Source organism: Herpailurus yagouaroundi, unplaced genomic scaffold, assembly GCF_014898765.1.
Source record: "Herpailurus yagouaroundi ecotype Mexico unplaced genomic scaffold, PumYag 203, whole genome shotgun sequence".
Taxonomy (NCBI): Eukaryota; Metazoa; Chordata; class Mammalia; order Carnivora; family Felidae; genus Herpailurus; species Herpailurus yagouaroundi.
Window position 1 is genome coordinate 6,739,590 of NW_024412434.1, and position 23,380 is coordinate 6,762,969.

A 23,380-nucleotide genomic window follows, 5' to 3' on the forward strand; every position below is an offset into this window, starting at 1 on the left:
CCTGTCTCACATCTTAACATCTCTGAAATCGGGATGGACTTAGAGTCAAAGGCAACTAATCCTTTAACCGACAGCATTTGCTTCCAAACAAATAATGGCAGGTCTCCCAGGTTTGTGAAAATATGGTGGTCATCTTTCCCGACTCCCGGAGCCTCTCCTCCCTTGTTTAGCATAGCGCGCCCACCCGACTGGAGCTCAACTCTTCCGCTCCTCTTGGGGAGACCTTCCGGGGAGAGTATTCTACGCCCTTCGGAATATTCCAGAGCATGCTGTTAGACTGCATGAACAGTGCTACCTGTCACAACTTTTCCCCACACCCTGGACATCTTTAAATGTTTTCTCGTGGCTCCTGTTTCATTTTTGCCTTTAGTCATGATGTCTGCCAAAAAAAAAAAAAAAAAAAAAAAAAAAAGAGTTTCTGGGGCACATCTGCTTCAGTAGAGATGCATCTATAAATACAAATCTCCATGACCAGGAAGGGGGTTCAGGGACTTTCCCTTGCATCGTTTACCAGCTGAGATCATTAATTGGAGAGGCAGAATATTCTACTGTCAAACGTGCTATCTGACCTGCTCAGAGTTCTGGTCCGGTTCCCTTGTGGTCAACTGCAGGACTTCTAAGGCTGAAAGCATCCATCTTGGGCAGGAAGGCACTGGCATAAGCCCCCCTCTCGAGACCTTTCCAGCGAGGAGGCAGGAGGAGACGCTGCTTCATCCATCTCCGCGGTGGCTGTCCCCACACCAGCCCCCTTCCACCTCGGGCTCACCCACCAGCTGCCCCTCCCCCACCCACCCTGGGGACTTTCTCCTGAGGACTGTTGGGACCTCTGTGAAGACAGTCCAGAGTTCAGCCCGGGGCCTCTGGGCAGAAGGTGTGATGAGTGGCCACCGGAGCCTGGAGGCGGCTGGACACAGTCTGTGGTCCTCAGAACCCGCAAATGCGGCATCTCCGCTCCCTTGTGTGCCGGTCACCTTGCCTCACACTTCCTCATGAGCGCTGACGTGGAAACATCATTTTCCTTTGCTGGACAGTGCATATCCTAGAAAGCAAGGGACATTGTCAGACCCAAAGGCTGGACTGCAGGGGGGGTTGCCTACAGCTCGCCCTGTTGGCTTCACGGTGGCTCCCTCCTTGGGGTAAAGGCACCATTAAAAACTCTCCGTTTGAAGCAACCTACTTAATCTTTCATGAGCCAGAATCTTCAGTGTTGCTTGTGGAGTTCCATCGCGAACGTTCTACAGAGACGTGGAAGGCACACGGACTGCTCTGTTTTGTGGCTGGTGGGCACCCGTCCGCCCTGGGGCTAATGCCTGTCGGTAATTTAATGCCGCAGAGGCTGCTTGGTGGTTGCCTAGTTATTGACTATTATTCCTCTCTTGATTACTAATAGAACTTTGATTTTATGCAGACCCTTGAGAGTGCCCAGGTTAAAAAGAACCACATTTCCCAGCCTCCCCTGCAGCCAGCTTGACCATGTGACTGAGTTCCAGCCAATGGAATGTAAGCAGAAGGGTGTCAAATGGCCTGGACGTCTCTTATAAAGGAAGGTGACTCGTTTGGAAGGAGAATTCTTTCTCCTGTCAGCTACCTGGAAGGCGTTCAAGATGGCTGGCACCCTAGTAGCCACCGCGGACCAGAAAGTTACCCTGAGGATGGAAGCCACCATGTGAAGAGGCTGGAGCAGACTAGGCATGCTAGTCCCGGACCACCTGCCTCTGGACTCCTTTGAAACACGAGAGAAATACGCTTCCATCTCATTTGAGCCACTGTTGTTTCTAATTCTCTGATGTAAGCAGCTGAATCTGATCCTAACAAATGCAGTTAGTATCATTAAGCTGTGACTTTTGAATGTCTTACCTGGAGGATCCTTGTCTCATCCTCCCAGGATACAGCAAGCTAAGACGAACAGCATGGACTTTGGGGTATAAAAATAGGTTTGAGTCTCTCCTCTCCTGCTAGCTGCAGGCTGCAATTTTTTATCGTCTCCTCCCTGTACCCTTTTGTCTTTTGTAAAGTGATATGCATTAGATTCATCAATGCATGCAGCGTACCTGGTCCACAGTGGGGACCCAACAATGTTACTTTCCTTGTCGACCCCTCATCCCCATGTTGAACATTTTAAGGACTCAGAAAAGGCTCTAGGTGAACACACATTTGACTTCATGTCTCCACAAGCTGACCCTGCCATCGTAACTGGGGAAACACCAGTAGGGTCAGGCTGGGGAGAAACAGCCACAGTAAACACAGCGGGCGCACAGGACGGAGGGAGGTAACCAAGAGAGGAAGCAAATGGATGCTCCACGTGATCTGGCACAGACCTCCTCTTGTTCAAAGAAGAGCTAGACGCTCCCTTCCAGCCGAAGCCAAACCAGAGGCCCACTGCACCTGGGAGCGCCGATGCCCCCCGGTTTTCCCTGGAGCCATCGTCCCCAAAAATGCTGAGCGCTGGGGTGACTCACAGCATTTCCAGCCTGCGAAACACAACCTGGGGAAAGATTTACGCGTGGGGTAGCAGCAGAAAGGCCAACTTTGCTGGGGAGACACAAACATCTCCAAACCTCAGTGCATTTAAAAGAACCCCAAGCAGGCAAATTGTGAGGAAAGCACTCTCTACAGACACTGCAGATTAATGTCTCGGGCTGCCAGCCAGGCTCATAAACGCCCAGTGCCCTGCTCTAACATAAGAAAAATATGTTTGGGAGAATTCAATATTGTCAGTCTCTTGGCTGCTTCCAGACTATGGCGAGGCGGAGAGAAGTATGATAAGTTGCTGGAATGGAGAAATGGACCACCCTGGTGAAAAAAATGGCAGCACTCCCTACCCCGGCGATGACCCGGTCCTCAGTCGTGTATGGCCGTAGTTTTCAAGTTATTTTACTCTTGGACCCTTCCAGCAGGGCAAAGACCCCATGGACTTCCAGTTTTGCCAAAAAAATAACTATATAATCTTAGCGTTGGAAGAAACCAGTTAATTTAGTCCAATCCCGCTTTCTCTACTTGTGAAATGTTCCGGAGGGAGCAGGGGAGGTGGCCAGAGTCGCAGCTAGTTGCTGCAGAGCCAGGCCCCGGGATGGGTCCCCCGATTCCTAGGTTACGTATTTCATCGTACAGCACTACTTTGGACGAGGGACTTCTTTTTCAGTTTTATTTTCTTATGTGGATTCAGTCATCACCCAACCGGGAATAGCTCTTTCATACCCGCATTTGAACATGATCCGAAATGTCAGACTAGTGAGAGGGCCCTGGAACCCTCGAGCATGGAGCCCCACACAGGCAGAGACACAGAAGCAGTGGGGACAAATCTACAGACGCGAAGGGGAAAAAAGAAGGAGCTTAAGTTGGAAAGAGGGACCAAATCATTTCTTTTTAAACTCAGAAACACCAGCTTATAAGTTTCCCGGGCTACTGGAAACAACTTGAGAGCATCAGTTTGGGACTTTGCATGTGCTTCCAGAGCCGGGATTCTAAAAACAAGGAGTGAATCCCTAGGAGGGGACTAAGGCCTGGATTCTAAAACCTGCGAGTTCCCAGACGAGCATTTTCCCCATCCCTCGTAAGGTCCAGGTCTATATCCGTTTTCCATTCATTGAACACCCACGACGTGGGCTTCTCTGTATGTTTGGTCCTTATAGTCAAGGAATAAGAGGGGCAGGTGGGGCAACAGAAGCCAGGAAGGGACATGTGCAAGACCATGTGGCTCATAATGAAGCCCAAGTTCAAACCTAGTCCCCAAACTGACCACAGGCCTCTTTTCCACCGCGTCAGCGAGTCCTTGCGGGAGATCCAAGAGGACCTTGAACACCCACCCGGGCGATACTCGGTGAATGCCAAAAGGTGCCGGAGCCCCTTGGGCCACCCGTCCCTGCATTACGATACCACCCGAGCTGCACCCTGTTCAGCCTGCTGCCGTCCGAAGACCAGCCTTAAAGGCTTTCAGGGCGGCACGTGCACCCACAGCCAAAGACAACGGACAGAGGTCCTTTCATGCAAAATGTTTATTTGGAATACGTGTGCTACTGTGCAGGCCAGCCATCCTGAAAGAGCAAGTCTTTACATTGTGCGGATACAGGAGCTCCTGGGAGACATTCATCTGTGCTCTGCTGGCGTTACTCTTCACCCACCTCCACCCCTCATCACCTTAAGGCCTCTGGTGCTGCCTGAACTGGGGGCGATGACCAGCAACCGGCGATTGGCCATTACCAGTTGTGCCTTCTCCTGGAACCCTCTCTACCTGCCTTACGTTATTAATGGTGCCCAAAGAAATGAGCAGATACAAAGTTTCTGTGGGGTCACAGAGCCTTGTTTTCCCCATGTTTCAGGTGTTTTCTTTTTTTTTTTTTTTTTTTTTTGAGATGCTTCTGCTTAGCATTCCTGACAGGCCTGAGTGTGAGGGCTCAAATTTCAGCTGACCCAAGTGGGGAGTAATTCATTGATTTTTATAATCCGTAGGTTACTGCTTTTCTCCCTGGCTCCGACATATGGTTTTCATTTCTAATTTCTGCCATATGCTTCTCGACTTGAACTTGCTCTTGTCTCTCTCTTGCTCCGTGACAGTGAGTGTCACGCATGTTGGCCCTGCTACAGGGTGGAGTGAAGGGTAGTGGGAGAGAGCTGTCTTGCTCCTTCGGCTTAGCCACAGGCCCCAGCAGACCTGACTTCTGTATGGAAAAGGGGACAGGTGATCTTATGAGGAGTCTTTCCTCCTCACTCCCAGTCAAGGCAATGCCACGAATGGTTGGACAATCTGGACTTGCCTTCGGGTTCAAGTTTCAGTCACTGAGCAGAGGCCACAGAACCAGGACCTCCCTGTCTTCTATAACAAACACAACTGCGATAGGGGCTCTCGGAAGTCAAAGCCAGGAATCTGCAGGCACTCTGCCCGCCTCTCCGCACTGCTGATGAACCCAAGGACTGTTTCAACGGGCAGATTGCTAGACCGTATCGACCTTTCTAAGAGGTCTCAATCCGAATTGTAGTCTTAACCCTCTTTTTTTTTTTTTTTTTTTTTTTGAAACAAAGCGTGCAGGCTAGGGGGTGGGGTGTTCTTTCTTTAATGTTATTCTTTATCATCCCCCTCCTTCTTCACTTGGTGGGTCCCAAAGTGGGCCAACCCCCACTCCTGGAAAAGGGCCTCCCACCACGCAGACTCTTAAAGGTCACTTGGAATCTGTCTCTTAAATCCTGTCCTGAGTAGCAACTCTCCTCCTACAAACAGATGTACAGAATCTGCTGTTAAAAACAAAAGCAAAAGAAAACGCAGAACTCCCCCAGGCCTACGAGCCCTGCCTGAGACGCACTCCCACCCTTCATCCCGTCCCCTAAGCACAGATGGATCCGGCAGAAAATGGTCCAGACACAAAAGTCACTGCTCACAAGAACTTGGGAAGCTGGGAGTGTTTCTCTCAAGCTCAGATATTTAGACGGTGGGAGTTCTGTGCTGGTCACTTTCCAAGAGCTGCTAACCTGACACTTCATTGTGTACTGCTTAATCATTTTAAACAAAACAAAACAAAGCGAAATAGCCAAAACACACAAACACAATCTCTGGGGCGGGGAGGGGGGCAGGAGAGGGGGTCATGGATGAAATGGTGGCTGAATCAGACTTTCCATCAGTCGTTTCTGCTCAGAGCTGGGAAGCAGTTGTGTCCACAGCGGATCGGCTTCGCCCTTCCTCCTCGGGAGCCCGAGGCCGAGCTGCCATCACAGGAAGTCATTCTGCGGCTGCAGGAGGCCGTCAGGGTCTGGTTCCGGAGCCATCCACGTTATTACACATTTGAGCTCCACGTTAACAACACTTCACCAACAGTGCGACAGAACAGAAAAAGTTCTACTTCGAATTTGCACGTGGATCCAAACCTTAACCTACGACTTCAGTGAGGAAACCAGCATCTCGGAGACTAGATGCGTTTTAAGGGACTTCTAAAGGATTCCATGTTCCAAGCGGCATGGAAAAGAATTCTGAAGACACACTCAGGAGCTGTGCCCCATTAGCGGGCGGTTTTCTGCGGTCTGCAGAAACGTAAGGTTGAATGGGATAATGAAGATACTTGGTTTTCGATGGTTTAGAAATTGTCTTAAAAAAAAAAGGGAACTCGAGCTGTGTTACCAACATTCTTTCCCTTGCTCTGCACATCAAAAAAGACAAATACATTTCATATGCAATGCCGCATGTAACGTTTGGTCCAAATGGTCAAAATTATAGCTTTTAATTTTATAAGCCCCAAAGTACGAGACACGACCAGTTAGCATCCGTGCGAGAAAACAATGACAAACACAAAATAGGAACACTTGTTTTTTCCAGCCACAAATAATAATGGAGAGTTATATATGTATGAGAAACAGTAATAATAAGAGAATAATCAGCATTAAGTTCAAAACTTCCAGGAAAGCTATTTTTGGATTAGATAATGTTTTACTTCAGAATATGCAAGTTTAAAAGTCAAATTGTCAAAGTTCTCCTCCTCGCCACACACCAAAGATTTACATACAGGCTGGAATCCAGAAATTAAGGTTCAAAGTATAAATATTGATAATTGTGGCTAAATTCAGAATGGTTTCAGAAAGATGATACAATTTCAAATAGAAACTGAAAGAAACTTTGCTTTGTGATCTACATAGATTGCTATACTTTTTTCTCTTCAGGATCCTTTTCTTTCTCTTGAGGAGTCAGCTAAATCTCAAATTATTTTGATTACAAGAAGTTTTTAGATGGGATCAGCAAATTTAGGAGGAAGTCAGAGCAGAGTGAATACATATGGATATATGTATGTGCCTATATGTGGGCGTATATATATACACGTATACCTTCTTCCATCTGCAATGCAGAGGGAAGAACCCCCCACAAAGACCTCCCTGTGGCCCCCCTCAATTAGTTCTCAGATGACTTGAGCGATTCACCAACTGTAACAGAGTAACTGACCTCTTCCCCATTAAAACTTTTCCCGGGAAGAAGTTTCTGCCACTCCTAACGCGGAGACTTGGCCCATGTCTTTTGCGAGGAAAGCAAGAGCCCAGGACAACTTTTCACAAGAGCCAAAATCTGGAAGGAAGTAGAAGACTCGGGGTAGTGGGTAAGGACCAAGACTGCAGAGAAGCGTATTTGAGGCAACTGCTCAGGACGACTTCGGTTCTGTATTGTTTATTACAGTCCAAATGCATGAAGTTCTTAGGAAATCAGATCAGATGGTACAGATAAAAACGGGCCACGAAAGCCCGGTCGGAGGTGTTTTCGGGCCAAATTGCAGACCACCCAACAGTTCACATTTTAGGAATTTGAAATGTCTAAAAATAGATAAGGTGGTTTCTCAACAAAAAAAAAAAAAAAAAGAGAGAGAGAGAGAGAGAGAGAAAGAGAGAGAGGGGGAAGGAAGGACAGGAAAGGGAAGGGGGAAGGAAGGTGACAAGAACCCATTCAGGAAGTGTTCGCTAACGAGAACACCTTACTTAGAAAGGAGGGGCAGAAGCATGAAGACCCATTAACTCTGTGCATGTTACTGCAACGGTAAACACAGCAGAATGCATAGGCCTCCTAATACTTCAGTGATGGCGTATATATAATGTCTCTAGCACTTTTAAAAAATATGCCGAGACTAATAATTAACGACCATCCCAGATAAAAATACATATTTCATAGAGGGGCAGGGGGAAGGGGGAGGAAAGTTTGGTCCCACGGTTGATCCTGGGACCTATCAAGATGAAACCATGTTTTTTTGGTAATCCTAGAGGATATGGCAGCAAAAATAGTTGTAAGGATGTTGGCTGGTTTTAAGAGGGTTATTTTCAAATATAACCTTACAGCTACATTTGCAAAAGCATCTTCGTGAAAAGTTTATTAACCCTGTAAACTGTCTATAGTGACATCTCTAAGATAAAATAAAAGTGGCTGAGGTGTGAGTGGGCAAGGGACGTGTGCTTTAAAGCAAAATCCGAGCCCTTTTGGGGGCTCCTCTCACACAAAGGGATACACTCTTAAATAAAATAATACTTCCTTAAAAATCTGCCACCTCACAATTGTTTACATCATAGAAAAATAGCATTTTTGTAAAAAGAAATAGAGTTACTTTGTTAAAATGGTCTATTTTAAACCAGCAGTCATTTCTCATATAAAGGATTTCTAAACATCCATACAGAACATAAAAATAGTACGGAGTGCAAAGCAGACAGTGGCATGTTTGCGAGTGATCGAAGGATTTCACTGCCAGATAAATAATACTCTGAGTACATTATGGTACAAGTTTTAATCTTTTAGAAACTTAAAAGGTATCGCTCTTAGCCTCTGATGGCAAGCTACTTATAAACAGAGTTACTTGCAGCAGCAGAAGGCCAAATTGCTTAGAAATGGGTCAGATGTATTCATCACGTCTCCCCTCAACTCAAAGCGCCGGGACGCTGGGCAGTTGGCCCGCGTCCCAAACTCCTTAACGCAAGCGCGGACCACAGGCCGTGGAGACGCCGAGGGGAATTTACGACATTCACAGTCCTTTTAAAATCACTCACGTTTGAATTTTCACATAGAACCAGATTAACACCAAACTATCTACCAGCTTGGCGAAACCCGTCATGAAGGAGAGTTTATGTGACTCCTTTCCAAATACAGGCATTCACTCTTTATATTATAAAAACAGATGGTTTCAACGGACTAATGCTTTATTTCCACACAGCGATTCCGTGGGGACGACGAAGTTCTCGGTGGCAGTGGTAAAGGATGTTACGCGGTACACGAAGGGCCAGTAGTCTCCAGCTTACACACGGGCAAGTCGGGCTAAACGAGAGAACACTCAGTTAGTAAACTCTGGCAGTCCCGTGCTCACTGGCGTCTCCTCACACCCTCTCCACTCTGCTAGGGTCGTATGAATCTGTATAAAAGAAAAAAAAGAAAAAAAGAAAAAAATTAGTAGGATATTCAATTTGCGTGTTTTGGTTTAATCCTCAGACCATAAATAAGTATGTTTAGGGAGCAAAATCCACAAGTGTAGAGTTAATGCTTCAACATTTAAACAATATTATTTTCGCTGAGAGGCAAAAAAAACTTATCACCAAAAGGCTGTTTCGGGGCGCCTGGGTGGCTCAGTGTTGAGCGTCAGACTCTTGATTTCAACGGAGGTCACGATCCCTGCCTGGGATCTTTTCTTTTCTCTTTTCTCTTTTCTTTTTTTTTTTTCTTTTCTTCTTTTCTCTTTTCTTTTCTTTCTTTCCTTTATCTTTCTCTCTCTTTCTCTCTCTCTCTCTCCCCCGCCCCTCTCCCCAGCCAGCACGAGCTCTCTCTCTAAAACTAAAAAATCAAAAAATTCTTACAAAGGCTATTTTAAAAGGACACGTATGATCATTACCTAATCATTGATAGAAAAATGTTAGTTGCTTAATTTCTGATAATCTTTTCCTGTTGTCCACAGTGGAACAACATTAACTTTAAATACAACACATAAGCCAGCAAAGGCATGCTTGGCTGATACCGAGGATTTTGTTTGCTTGTTTGTTTTGTTTTTGTTTCTTATAAATTACAACTCCACTGAAATCTTGCTTTAAAAAATGCATCTTTGTGATCAAATGCTGTCCCTGGAAGGCTTGAGGACCCTGAAATCTTGACTGCTTGGCCAGCAATGAGAGGCCTCTTGTCTCCGGCCACCATCAGCCAGCAGACAGGCCCAGGCCTGGACACAGGCCTGTTCACACACTCTTCTAGGCCTTTCCCACGCACAGGGGTGTAGGAGCCTGGGCCACCACACTGACCCGTTCTACAGCCCACAACTGGAAAATCCCAGCCTGGGCCCGAGTGAGCTGCGTTTCCAAAATGGGCCACCATACAGAACGATGGTCCGAAGCTGATATTAGTCCTACAGCTGGGTGATTTTGATCTGACCACCCCGGGATTCACAGTCCTCCGGGACCCACATAAGCCCCAAGGCCACACGTGTGCCTCCTACGGCCAGGATTTCCTGCCACAGAAGCTCAAAGGCGTCCTGACTTTTATTTAAGAGAAAATGCTTAGGAAATCTAGGAGGATTGGTACAATTTGACGGTTATAAAAACGGTGGCAGAACGATCTCTTCCCAAACCCATCTGGACCCCTGTACATCACGAAGGCCACGTACATCCCAATTTTTCTAGCCACAAAATGTGCTACCACGTCTCCTCACACCTTCTCGGCATAGCCACCGTATGTTTAGCGCACGTAAGACAACCGTGACGCTAAGAGCGTGCCTACGGCACTTTGAGGCCAACATCACAAGCCAGATAGGACAAAGCGTCTGCGTTTAGGAAGAGCAGTCTGCTCCTCCTCGAACGTGATTTACCGCACCACTGGGCTGAAAGCAAGTGGAGTCCAGGTGGGTCGGCTGCCTTCTGACACGTTACGCTGAACGACGCCCAGTGTGACGACACAGGATGTGAACAGCTGAGCGCTACACTTCTGTGCTCAGTCAGCCTCTGAGTGGGGCTGCTTCTGAGTGGGGGGCCTCCTCTGAGCAAAAATATCTTCTTCTCCACCGAGAATGAGGAGAGCGGTCACTAATGGATGACACGGTAGGAAGGGCACGCTTTCAGCTGGTGACAGGCCAGGAGGCTAAGCATCCACTGAGCCTTGAGGTACACAGACAGTGGGCACTGAGCAGCTCACCTCGGGCCAGGCACCGGGAGACACCTCCACAGACCGTGCGTGTACCCCCGAACCCCACTGATGAAGCTAAGGGCCTGGAGCCAGGGAACTGGGGCTAGAACTCTGGAGAACAATGGGCTCCTTCTTCAGATCGTGGAGCATGTAGGTCCAATAAAAATATAACGTGAGCCACATAACATTACTTAAAATTTTCTACAAGCTGTGTTAAGGCAAATGGAAGGAAACGGGTGAAATTGATTTTAATAATATATCCCATTTCACCAAATCTATCAAAAACACGATCATTTCAACAGGTAATCAACATAAGAATTGTTGAGAAATTTAAACTTTTCTATCTGCTAAGTCTCTGAATTCTGGCATGTATTTTACACGTACAGCACATCTCAGTTCGGATGAGCCACATTTCAAACGCTCAAGGACCCACATGTAATAAGGAGCTAGCAGGTCTAGAAGACAGACAGGTTACCGAGTAGTTAGAATCCTGGTTCCGGTGGGCAATATTTCAGGTGAAGACAATTCAGTAAGGCCCAACCCCTGTGGATATTTTGTGTATTAACACCCTCGAGGGCTACTGCCCTTGACATCGTGCTGACATCCAGCCTTCTCAGACGGCTCCATCACACCCTCCCTGGCTGGTCTCTCCTTGTTCCCTCCCGCACCCATACGGATGGAGTGTGCCACCAAAGCTGATGGAGCCAGAACATTCTGAGCACTGCCAGTGCCTGGGATTACACTTCCGAATTGGAACACGATCCACCCAGAAGGGATGGACTGCTGTCACCTGAGTTAGTTTTGAAGTGCTGACTTCTTGGCCAGAGCCCCAAAAGACCACTAAAAAGATGTCAGCTGAAAGGACTGTCTTTCAGCGGCGTGAAGATACTTTATGATACAGTAGGCGCTCCATCACAACACAGATCATTAAGTTCTAGAAGGGTGTGTGCATGTGTGTATGTTGGCGGGGGTGGGAGGAGGTTACAGATACTCACAGTATAGTTTTATTTTAAAATTCCAGAACAAAATCCGAATTTAAGTGGGCTGTGAATTCAGGAGCAGTGAAGTGGTTCCTGCACACTGGGCTGAGGGGGGCAGGGGAGGGGTGGGGGCGGAGACAATTCTTGCGCATAAAATGATAAAATGTATCAAAAGGAAAACAAAGTCCAAGAAGTCCATCTGTGAAAACGCGGTAAGCCTTTACTCTAACTTGTAAAACGACGAGTGGAAAAGTGAACATATCTCAGAGTTTGACTATCTCAGTCACATGATCCACATTCCTCTCCAGACGATTGATTTTGTGTAGGCCTGGTGACCATGCCATGAAGGACTGACGGAGGTTCACCGGAGCCCCTATGTGGGTATGAAACCGTCCTTCGGGGTGTCCTGCTATGCAATTGCTTAAGAATGCCACCGGTATCTGTGTGGCATCATGAGTATCTCTCTGCCTTTGGATTTTGGGTCATTTCATTATTTATTAACAAATGCATCAGGTGGAGAGGAGAAAAAAAATTCTGCTTGTTAGTCACTATGTTTAAAAAAAAAAATTAGGGGCGCCTGGGTGGCGCAGTCGGTTAAGCGTCCGACTTCAGCCAGGTCACGATCTCACGGTCTGTGAGTTCGAGCCCCGCGTCAGGATCTGGGCTGATGGCTCAGAGCCTGGAGCCTGTTTCCGATTCTGTGTCTCCCTCTCTCTCTGCCCCTCCCCCATTCATGCTCTGTCTCTCTCTGTCCCAAAAATAAATAAACGTTGAAAAAAAAAAATTAGGTCACAGAAGAGGTGTTTTAGATGGCTAGCTAACACTAAAATTGGCACGATCTACATGTTTTCAGATACCTCTCCAACCTCATTCACATGCCAAGGGATCACGCTAAACATTGAGGGGCACTTGACTGAACTAAAACTTCTGTGTTACAAAATACTGCCCAGAATATGTGCCCATGGACTGAGACATAGAAATCTTACACCCTGGTGTTTTATTCTAGCAGGATTTGTCTTATTTTATTTTTTTAAAATGTTTATTTATTTATTTTGAGAAAGAGAGAGAGAACATATGAGCAGAGAAGGGGCAGAGAGAGAGAGAGAGAGAGAGAGAGAGATAGTGGGGGGAGGGGAGATAGAGAATCCCAAGCAGGCTCCATGATGTCAGTGCAGAGCCTGATGTGGGGCTCGATCTCACGAACTATGAGATCATGACCTGAGCCGAAATCAAGAGTCGGACGCTTAACCCACTGAGCCATCCAGGCGCCCTGGATTTGTCTTATTTTAAAATTCTTACAATTCTCAGGATGAGACAGGACTGATAAACAAACTCATTTTAACTCGTACTGAAAAGCAAGTGGGCATATTTGGGGAGGTGGGGGCGGGGGGACCAAGAGAGGAGGAGAAACCTAATAAATCCCAACAGCTTAAAACATGGGCCATGTAACACTTTTTCTGCCCTTATGGCAACGGTTCCACATCCTAGTGTTCTCTTTCTCAGAAAAGACCAACTTTGCTAAGTCAGATGATCTGACAGAGCCCTGACAAATGGCTTGTTTCAATAATGTATTTTGTATAAGGAACCAAGCAACACCATCTAACACTCCTAAGAATCATACTGCATTTGTGGGAAAATTTTTAAAGTGCCAAGTAGGCGTTTCATGAAACAAAAATTCTGGATTTTTCTAGCTGAAAACAAGCGAGCTTGTCCACTGACTTTTACATCCTTGGATTTCACCACAGGAAGCAGAGAAAGGGGGTGTTCAGGCAGACTAGAGGGCTGGGCTCCGGAGGTGGGCCTGGGACCCAGGGTCCCTGCTGTCCCGCACACAAGGGAACGGATTCGCCTCGCTGTAAAAAGGTGTGAATGATTCATGGTCTCTCCTGTCTGCGGTTTGCATGTGGGCCTTCTGACATGTACAACTCTTCTTCGAATCAGTTCTAGGATACATAATCGATAATTCCCCAGCCCTGAAGAAAACGCCAGAAACAGAGATCCCTGTTTGTGTCAGAGCTGAGGCTGAGACTGTGTCTGGGGAAGATCCCCGTTGCCACCACTGGGAACCCGCCTTGTGGTTTGAACCAGAGCAACTCTGAAGGTGTGAAGGGGACAAAAGGGAGAGGGCCCAGAGGCGTGCCAGGCCCTGCTGCCTAAGTTCTCTGTCCTGGGCTTTAGTGCATAAGACCATAGGGGACCTTATGGGACACGGCTGGTGGGTGAACTTTTTTTTTTTTTTTTAATATTTAATTATTTGGAGAGAGAGGACGTGAAAGGGGGAAGGGTAGAGACAGAGGGAGACAGAGGATCCGAAGTGGCTCTGTGCTGACGGCAGAGAGTCCGACGTGGGCCTTGAACCCACGAACCGTGAGATCATCATGTGAGCCAAAGTCAGACACTTAACCGATGGAGCCCCCCTGTTTAGGGTGTTGACACAGTGCAAACTGCTCCTTTTGTTTACTAAAGCTTTTTAAAGTTTCATAAATGGCCGGTAGCAAAAACATAAAATGAGGGTCAAAGGATTTTGGAAGGTACAATGTAAGACAGCATCCTGGGCTGCGTAGTTTACTTAATCATATGAATAGCTTGGTATAAAGAGCATGTGGGGGTCTGGGGGCAGCGCTTGTTTTCGGGGAGGGTGCAGAGCACACACTGTCGCCTCCTACAAGATTCATCGCGGTACAGCAGCACAGTTCCAGTACTTTACTGATTTACCTCTGCACGGTACGGGGCCCAAAATGTGTCTGTACAGATACCTATATATAGCTGCTTGCATAAGGAATTTCCGTAAATATACAACCATTTACGGTACACTACCGATCTTGATTTTTAAGGAAAGCCTCCGGATAATTCTTTGGACAATGGAGAATCTTTCGGGGCAACAATGCACAGTATCAGCTTCACCAGCGCAGGACTGGCATCATCCACCAGCCTGGCGTGACACGCTCAGAGCACCACACTAATACTCTGTAACGCCTGCCTGCACACTGACTCCTCACCTGGGCACCAGAAATCCTGATGGACGGTCTTCTTCTCCCTGTGTGCCGTTGGACGACCGTCTTCTTCCGGCGGGAGGGCGCCCTTGGAGACCACGAGCGGGAGCCCGGCCTTCCGAGCCAGGTCCCCGGCGTTCAGAGACACCGGGCCTCCGGGCTGCATCCCGGGGTCCCTCTCGGCCTTCGGTTCCTCGGCCTCCTCCGTGGAGTCAGCGCTCCGGGAGGTCAGGAGCCTCATCCGGGACACGGAGCTCACCTCCTTCATCCTCATCAAGCGGCCGGGGTCTGCTCTCCTAGGGGGCGAAGCCAGTTTTTCTTGTAAACTTTCAATCACTTTGGAAGTGCTTCTGAGCCTCTTTTCTGAGCCTGGCATATTTGGGGTCCTTTCTATAAAATGGAACAGGGTGGACTTGAAGGGTGGTTTTGTCCCCATGTCCTTGGGATTGAAGGACCTGGACTCTTGGAGACTGTACTGAGGCTCGGGGCTGGGGGCCTTGCTGGGGACAGTCCCGTCCGCACCCGAGGGCTCAGCGGCCAGGGCAGCGCGACGGGCGCTGTCCCTTTCCCCTACAAAGAGAGGGCTTTGGGTCCAGCCGCACTTTCTCCTGCCGTAAAAGGCGTCAGGGGACGCTGCGGGGTCATCCAGCTGTGAACCGGACCCAGGCTCCTCCCTGGGGGCCTCCGGCCCGCGGCCACCTCCGTCAGGCTCGGGGTGCTGGTCCTGTCCTGTTCTCCTGGTGCCTGGCAGCAAGGACTCCACGGCCACCTCGATGCCCAGGATCCTCGCAGCCCTTGCTTGAAGGGACTCATTTGGGGGGATTTCTATTGCACTGGCTTCACCTGAAGACGCATCTGACTTCCCGGCGCTCTGCTCCTGTGCCCGCGTCAGTCCCACAGACCTCAAGTCCGGCGCCGAGAGCCCTCGGGGTTTGTTGGCAAGAGCGAGCGGGACCGGCGGGCTCCTCCCCTCCTCGCCACCGGCCTTCCGAGGGGTCGCTGGGCTCAGCTCGGCAGAAATGGGAACACGGGGCAGTGCCTGGCTTCCCGGGGGCTGCCTCAGCGAGGCTGGATCCGACGAGGGCACTGGTTTTGTGTCACCTGACCCGGAGGAAGCCGCTCTCTTCACAGGACCTGGGCTGACGGCTGGCTCGGTGTTCGGTGCGCGGTCCACCTCCTGGTTTCCCTCGTCGGCGATCGGGCCTCCGTGTGCCGCCGCCGCCGCCCCCCGGCCTCCTTCCACCTCCACGGGGCCCGGGCACTGAGCACGGGTGCCAGGCCAGCCAGGCTTCTGCCCCTCGCTCCAGCTTTCGGACTTACTCTTGGCTCTTCCCGGCCTGGCCCCAGGCTCCTCAACCCTCCACGCCTGGCCGTCTCCCCCACAGCCCCAGGGCTTGCCCGTGGCCTCAGCACGGCCTTCGGGCTGCCACTCTGTGTCACTGTCCTCGCTGCTGCTGTCGCTGTCGCTGTCGCTGCCGCTAGGACTGCTCTCTTCCTCTTCCTGAAGCTCCTTGTTAAAACTCTCTAGCTGGCTAATCAAATCCCACGGACGGCGGCTAACTGGCTTCAGGAGAAACTGACCAAACAGCTGTTTGCTGTTGCACGGGCCGGTGGTCTCCCCCTTCACCACGTCGCCCCTGGGCACGGGGCTGGCTCTGCGGCCACGGCCCTCGGCGCAGGCCTGACTGGGCCCGGCTTTTGAAACAGGTGCCTGGCTTACGCAGGAGGAAGTCCTTGAGAAAGCACTGTTGCTGGAGGGGCTGAGGGACATCTGGCCTTTCGGGTGATGAGCACCTGGCCTCTCGTTTCGGTCGCCGGGAGCTAACTCCGTGGGCGCGTGAGCCTCAGAGACGAGAGGGTCTGAGTATTTTGGAGTCAGCCCTGCTTTTGGTGAGCCTCCCGGCTTCTGACCGGGGAGGGGCAGCGCGCTTCTGGACTCCTCTGCAAAAGTGGTTTGGGTCTGCTGATCTCTGTACTGGTGCCCTGGCCACGAGCCAGAATACTTGAGCTCTCTGTGTTGTGCAGGGTGAATGAATCTGAGGTCATTTGTTTGTTTGCCTTCTTCTGGTTCCCCCAGATCTTGTTTCTGGAACTCTGTTCTCCCCACCATGCTTCCTGTGAGTGCCTGCAGCTCCAGGTCGGTGGAAGACATGCTCAGCAGACTTTGTTCCTGCAAGGCTGCGCTCTTATCAAGCCCATTCCTTTTATCAGTGCCCTGTTTTAAGTCATTGTTGTTCGTATCTATATCTGGCAGATGTGATTCTGATTTAACTGGGATGGAAACCAAACAAAATATTGTCTCGTTCATTTTCTTCTTTGAACTTTTCTTGGTCCGAATCCCAGTTTCGAACTTCTTGAGCTTGGTTCGAGTTTCACAGGTACTCTCGCCCTGCGGGCTTGGCGGGGAGACGAGGCCTTCTGTGTGCCCGCCCCGGCCGCCGTCCAGGGCAGGCCACTGTCCCCCCACGGCGCCGTGGGCTCTTTGGTCAGGAGCGCCATTTTCCGCACCCCTGGGGAGCTGGTCCCACAGCCACCAGGGACTGGGATCGGCAGTGGCCGGGCCGCTCACACCCCCCGGCGAGGTTCTCACACTCTGTGGGCTCAAAACGGCACCATCTTGTTGACCGTTTCCATGAGCGGGGGCCGGGGCCGTGCTGGGACTAGACTTGTAGGACTTCTCGTTGGCTGCTGTTTCTTGACAGAAACCCTGGGGGCGGGCCAGCTTAAAATGCCGTATCCGTGGGTCGTCAAAGGGAATATACAGAACGGAGCCGTCGTACGCGGTGGTCGGCCGGGGCTGCTGAGGGACCCCGCGAGGAGAGTGTGGGCTTGCACCATACTCATTGCCGGTGCCAGGGGGACCGGCCGGCTCCAACGGATGCTGCTGCTGACGGGGACCACACACGGGCCCAGGCACTGTGTCCTCCGCGTAGGGGTTTGCGATGTGCTGGGGCGGCGACCTGTACGATGGCGGAGGCACGTACACGGGAGGCTCCAAACTAGAGTCGGGCGCGCACAGCTCCAGCCGGGGCTCGCTGGATTTGGTCAAGTAGGAGACGCACAAGTCCGCCTGCTGACTGTCTAGAGAGTCACTGGCCTCCACGCCCGCCCTGGAGTGTTGGTGGGAGTCGTAAGGTGGAGGCTTGAGGGGTCTCCCAAACTTAGGCCGGGGGAAAGGGACCGAGGAACCCGCCTTCTCGGGGTTCCTTTTGGATTCCAAATTTGGCGCACAATTTGGGGGATAACATGGCATTTTAGGAACACCTGGAAAATGTCCGTCACTTAATGGAATGGGAATTTCCATGCAACTCAGGCCCTCGGGGGAAAGAACCCTGGGCAATGACTGGGATTTCCCTTTGCTTTGGGAATTCGGCACATGTTCTCCTTGCACGAATGGGTACAGATCTTGAAACAGTCTCTCCCCATCACCATCAGACATTTGCCTCCCTAATTTCCTTGGCTGGTTCCAGCTCTCCAGGCTTATATTCTGCCACTTGGCAGGTCCTGCCATTCTCAGCTCTTCTTCCCAAACTGCCTTCTTCATCACGTTCTCTGTCCTTCCTCCAACTTCCCATGGGCCCTCCCTCATGTGAACGGGCAGACTGTGGGCTTGGGCCATCCCTCTGACCTCTGGGTCTCCGCGGGCCCTTGGCCCCAGCAAGCCACCGACCTCCTGTCCTTTTCTTCTCCAGTAGGCGTGGTCGTGAGCGGTCTGGGGCTGAGAGGACCACCTCAGCACGGGCTGATGATAAAACCTACGAAACAGAGAGGCGTGGAAGTTATACCAGGGGAAGAACCACACGGAAGAAATGTGGATGTGTCTGCTTCTGACTCAAACTCAGGTCAGTACTTCTGAAAAGTGTATTCCTAACCAGAGTACTTACTGACTTTAAAGAAAACACGTCCCAACTAATTATGGTTGGAAGGCAGCCACGTGTTTTGCCACCGAGGGCCTAGGAGTCTCTGCAGCAGGCTTCCCACAAGAGCATCAGGCCACTGGTGGTACTTGACAGATGTCAAGGCCCTTACAAGTTTGAAATGCCCAAGGGAGCAAGGGTAAACTCGCAAGTAGTATTTCTCAAGTGTGGTCATGGGCCACTGGGAGTCCACGCCCCACAGAGGCCAGACCACTGAGTTCTCTCAGGAGTCGGTCTGGGAACCTGCTTCTCACAGCCCCACCCTAGAGCGGTGGTTCGTCAGCATGAGCAGGAATCATGAGAGGGCTGCTAAGGACACAGACTGCTGTGTCCTATCCCCAGTTTCTGCTTCAGCAGCTTCGGGGGGGGGGGGGACGGGGAACTCTACAATTTGCATTTCTTTTTTTTTTAAAGTTTTGATTTTTTTTTTTTTTTTTTTTTGGGGTGGGGGGCACAGAGAGAGTGGAGGGGAGAGAGAATCCCAAGCAGGCTCCATGCTGTCAGTGCTGAGCTCAACGTGGGGCTCGATCCCACAAACCGTGAGATCATGACCCGAGCCAAAATCAAGAGCCGGACGCTTAACTGACTGAGCCACTCAGGTGCCCCTCCCCAATGTGCATTTCTAACATGTGCCCAAGCGATGGGGTCCCAGCACCCCACTGTGAGAACCATCACTGCTAGTTGTTGGGAACCATGACTTCACAAGTCCCGAGGCCCAGACAGTGTCCCAGCTCCACTGCGTCAGAATTGTGGAGGCAGGAGGAACACCCAGCATCGGCGTGTTTCTAGGCGCCCCTGATATTCCCAGTGTGCAGCTGAGATGGAACCAGGACTTCAGCCGGGTTCCCACACTTCCCTGATGGCAAGAATCACCCAGTGGGCTCAGTAAATACACACACAACCACGTCACTCCTGTCAAAGTTCAGATTCCGTAGGTCTGGATTAGGGTCCAGGTGCCCACATTTTTGTAATGAGCCCTCCAGGCGAGTCTTAACTTAGGTGATGTGGGAATACGGCTCGGGCCAACTCTGACCAGAAGAAGGGGGGCTCTGTCCATGTGGCAGAAGCCCCTGCCAGGTGGGACAGGGTGTGGCAAACGCCAGCCTACTTCTAGGTCGCCCCCCATCACCAGGCTGCACAGCAGAAATGTCCTCGAGAGCCTTTGCGAAATGCTAATGCCTAAGGCCCACCCCCCCAAATATCTTGATCTAATCAGACCAGCCAGCAGCCACCCGTATATTTCAAAATCTCCTCAAGCGATTCTAGTAGCATCAGCCAGAGTTTGGAATCTCTGCTCTAATGCAGCTGGAGAAAAAAAAATCCGAACAACTGTTACACTGTCTATGACAGTCAGCTCTGTGTACAAGTGACCAGAGACCAGGACCCTAACACAGAAAAACCATCAACTGGAAGGAAGCTTTGGCACACTCCCCTACTCTGATTAACCATGGGCTACATGGACAATGTTCCAGCTCCAAAACTGCTATTCGTTTTGTAAATTATAAAAGTAATATGTAGCTGTTGTTGACAATTCAGAAAAATAGAGGAAAGAACAAAAAACAAAACCGCCATGGAATCTTTCCCCCCAGAGATAGTTATCTTGATATATATCTTCCAGTCTTTGTGTGGGTGAAGATGTGGGTTCTCAAGTAGTCTTGGTTCTCTACGAGGGATCTGGTTTTCTGTGAACGTTTCCCTGCACTCACAGCGCAAACAGCAGCTGTCACTTGCGTGGCGGTTACTCTGTGCTCAGTCCACGCTTAGTGCTTTCAGTACATTTGCGCACCCACACCCCTCGGGAGATAGGAACTGATGTCATTCCCATGGACAGAGGAGGAAACTGAGGTACAGAAGTAATGTAACATTAACATGCACTTGGGCACTTACGCTGTGTCTGGCCCTGTGTGACGAATCATTTCCTTTAAATTTTATAACCACTGTTCTCTCTCCCTTTTACAGATAAGGAAACCGAGGCACAGAGAGCTTTTGACAGCTCTCAAGTGGTACAGCTTGTAAGTAACAGGGAAAGATTCAAACCCAGGAAGTGTGACCCTCCATGAAGCCCATTCAGTTAGCCACTCCGTTTTACTTCTCCTAATGTAATGAAAAATTCCTCAAGTGCATAATTTTAACAGTTGAAGAGTATTGTGTCATATGCACATGACTCACTTAACCACTGCTGGGCATCTACGTAGATTATATTCTAAACGCTTTGAGAAACACTGTCATTCACAAACACTGAGCGTGTCTCAGGTTATGTAGAATAAATCCTTAGAAAAGGAATTAGTGGGTTGGGGGCATTATGTTATCTATATCGTCAGATCTGCCCTGGGTTCCAATTTACTCTCCCACCTGCAGTGCAGGGCACCAGTCTTGCTGATTTTTTCCATCTCTGGTTTTTCCAGTCAATTTGTTTCCTTATTATAGAAGTGCAAGTAACTCCTGATTGGTTTTAATTTGCATTTCCTTGATTACTTCTGAGGTTACCTTTTTTTTTTTTTCCATGTGCTTAGGTGTCATTTGTGGTTCCAAACGACTTCTACAACACAGCCCACTTTGCAGCCGACAGGTGGTAGAGAGTGTGAACGGTGTGAACAGGGAGGAGTCTGGGCGACAGCAGGGGAAGGCCTTGGAGGGGACAACGGTGGGGACTGGCTGAAGGGGGATGCTCCCAACACACAGGAGGAGGCTGCTGCTCTGTGGGAGCCAGGATGGTAAATACGGATGGTAAATGCATAGTAAGCATCCATCATTACGATCACGGGCATACCTCGCTTTATCGTGCTTCACAGATACTACTTTTTTTTTTTTTTTTTTTTAACAAATTGAGCATTCAACCCTTGTGTGGAGGAGGACCCCCCCGCGGGGGGGGGGGAGAAACAACAGGAGAACTGGAATTACAAGCGGAGCCTGAAGATGGGGCTGAATTGCTGCCACCTTGTGATCAAAGCTCAATGGATGAGAAGTTGCTTCCTATGGATGAGTAGAGAAAGTGGTTTCCTGAGATGGGGTCTACTCCTGGTGAAGACTGTTGAAATGACAGCAAAACATGGAGAATATGCCATAAACTCAGCTGATAAGGCAGAGGCAGGGTCTGGGCGGATTCAGTCCAATAGTGAAAGAAGTTCCACTGTGGGTCGAGTGCTATCAAACAGTATCGCATCTTACAGACCAATTGCGAAAGAAAGAGTCAATAATGTGGCAAACTTCACTGTTGTCTTATTTCTAGAAACTACAGCCACCCCTGCCTTCAGCAGCCAGCGCCCTGATCAGTCAGCAGCCATCAACCTCGAGGCAAGACACTCCACCAGCAAAAGGACGATTCACGGAAAGCTCAGATGATGGTCAGCATTTTCAGCAATATTTTAATGCTTTATTTTATTTTTTTTAAGTAATCTCTACACCCAACGTGAGGCTCGAGCTCACAACCCTGAGATAAAAAGCTACATGTTCTGGGGTGCCTGGGTGGCTCAGTCGGTTGGACGTCTGACTTTGGCTCAGGTCATGATCTCGTGGTTCATGAGTTCGAGCCCCATGTTGGGATCTGTGCTGACAGCTCAGAGCCTGGAGCCTGCTTCGGATTCTGTGTCTCCATATATCTCTGCCCCTCCTCCCTTGCTCTCTCTCTCTCTCTCTCTCAGAAATAAACATTAAAAAAAAATTTTTTTTTTAAGTTGTATGTTCTACTGACAGAGCCAGCCAGGCACCCCAATTCAGCAATATGTTTTTTTGCTTTTTTTTTTTTTATTGTGGAGAGAGAGCATGAGTGGGGTAGAGGGGGAAAGAGAGAGAATCTTAAGTGGATTCCATGCTCAGCACAGAGCCTGACACGGGGCTCAGTCCCACGACCCTGGGAACTTGACCTGAGCCCAAATCAAAACTTGGACGCTCAACCGACTGATCCACCCAGGCGCCCCTAGTAATATTTTAAATTAAGGTATATACTCTGCTTTTTCAAATGTAACACTGTTGCACACTTAATAGACTATAGTATGGTGTACACGTTGCTTTAATATGCATCAGAAAACCAAAAAATTCATAACCCAACCCAAAATATCTCCAAGGCATGCCATCATTATTAATAGTAGTAGCAGTAGTGTCTTGGAATTACTTCCTTGCCTTAGTAAATGAGGGTTGCTGTTCAAGTCCTGCCCGCACTCCCACTCCCAGATAACTTTTTAAGCAGCTACTGAATGAAAGGGTTGAAAAAGTAGAAAAGATTTCAGATCAATTTGAGGTAAAGCATTTGCCACTGAGCAGCCTAAGTGCTTCTGCATTTACTTCTTACACGTAGTGACAGCTGTGTTAACCCTGGGCGTGGCTGAAGGTCAACGTCTTCACGGCTTTCGTCGTTATCAAAATCACGTTTTGAGCACTCAGGCTTTGAATGCGTAACAGAACACCTCTTGGGTCGGGTTCCATAAGGATGGTTCCCGTGGAAGCCACCACCCTCAGCCCTGCGTGCACATCTCCTGCCCCCACCCTGGTGAGCCAAGGAACCCCCCCCCTCCTGAACCCCAGAGGCCACGGGCCCTTCCCTTACGAACTCCTCCATGACCGCCCATGCATCACAGATGTGCCGAGAAACGCTAGGGGATGAACCGCTTCTGGGGTGACAGTTGTCACAGCCCCGATTAAGAGAGAGTAAAACGAATAATTGACGTGTGTGGCTGATGCCTTGCTTCAGAATCCCCTCTCCTGCCTTGATTCCTCAGCTGACGGGGAGTGGATACCACATGGCTTTAATGGCTTTAATCAGCACCACTCACACATGATCCTTACAGTCCCATAAACATGTTGCCGGGACACCGACTTTAGGGGAAAAATCCACAGTGTCGCTTTTGCCCATTTTCCCAATGGAAATTCTGGTTTCTCAGTAAACAT

At 49.5% G+C, this 23,380-nt stretch overlaps 1 protein-coding gene across 4 annotated transcripts in view; it reads right to left on the reverse strand.

Annotated features, from left to right (window-relative positions):
* Positions 1–3,980: 3,980 nt before the first annotated feature.
* The window catches only part of JCAD (junctional cadherin 5 associated), an 81,754-nt gene continuing 62,354 nt past the window's right edge, over positions 3,981–23,380 (reverse strand). For 3 of the 4 annotated variants that reach the window (XM_040451077.1, XM_040451080.1, XM_040451079.1), the window contains 2 exons: positions 14,586–18,334; positions 3,981–8,855 (listed from right to left, as the gene is read on the reverse strand). In XM_040451077.1, the coding sequence (XP_040307011.1) occupies positions 8,821–8,855; positions 14,586–18,334 (3,784 nt within the window). In that variant the 3' untranslated portion in view covers positions 3,981–8,820. The remainder of the gene's footprint in view (positions 8,856–14,585; positions 18,335–23,380) is intronic. The other variant, XM_040451078.1, reaches the window with a different exon arrangement.